Source organism: Monomorium pharaonis, unplaced genomic scaffold (genome assembly GCF_013373865.1).
Source record: "Monomorium pharaonis isolate MP-MQ-018 unplaced genomic scaffold, ASM1337386v2 scaffold_72, whole genome shotgun sequence".
NCBI lineage: Eukaryota > Metazoa > Arthropoda > Insecta > Hymenoptera > Formicidae > Monomorium > Monomorium pharaonis.
Window position 1 is genome coordinate 43,566 of NW_023416044.1, and position 435 is coordinate 44,000.

Genomic DNA, 435 nt, shown 5'->3' on the forward strand with positions numbered 1-435 from the left:
TAACAGTTCAATTAATAATTTTAGTCACAGAGGATGTCGGTGGGACTGATTTAGACCGCATGACTATTAATCCAATCCAAATAAGAGGCAACACGTGTGTAGACGGTTGGGTAAATGGTGCTGGCGCAACCATTCGCCCAGGATACTAATCCAACGAGTTTTCCATTGACAGTCAATGGACCACCAGAATCACCCTGGAAAAAGCAACGCGTTTTTTTTTTCAATTTTAAATTTGGAATTCTTTCATTGCGGTTTAAAATGTTAAACTATATTTAAGTATGGTTTTTTTAAAGAAAAACAGTTTATAGATAGTTAAATAAGAAACTTTAAATAGAGAAAGGTGGATCACTGTAATAGAAATTGCTATTTTAAGTAAAACTTACGTGGCAAGATCCTTTCTCGATTGATGGATCGTATGCGCAAATTTGTGTAGGA

At 35.2% G+C, this 435-nt stretch overlaps 1 protein-coding gene across 1 annotated transcript; it reads right to left on the minus strand.

The window, feature by feature from the left end:
- Positions 1-431, minus strand: LOC118648812 (trypsin alpha-3-like; the record flags this gene model as incomplete). Its single annotated transcript, XM_036295230.1, has 2 exons — positions 1-194; positions 384-431. Coding segments are annotated over 2 exons (192 nt in total), but the record flags the coding sequence as incomplete, so codon positions are not given.
- Between the last annotated feature and the right edge of the window lie 4 nt (positions 432-435).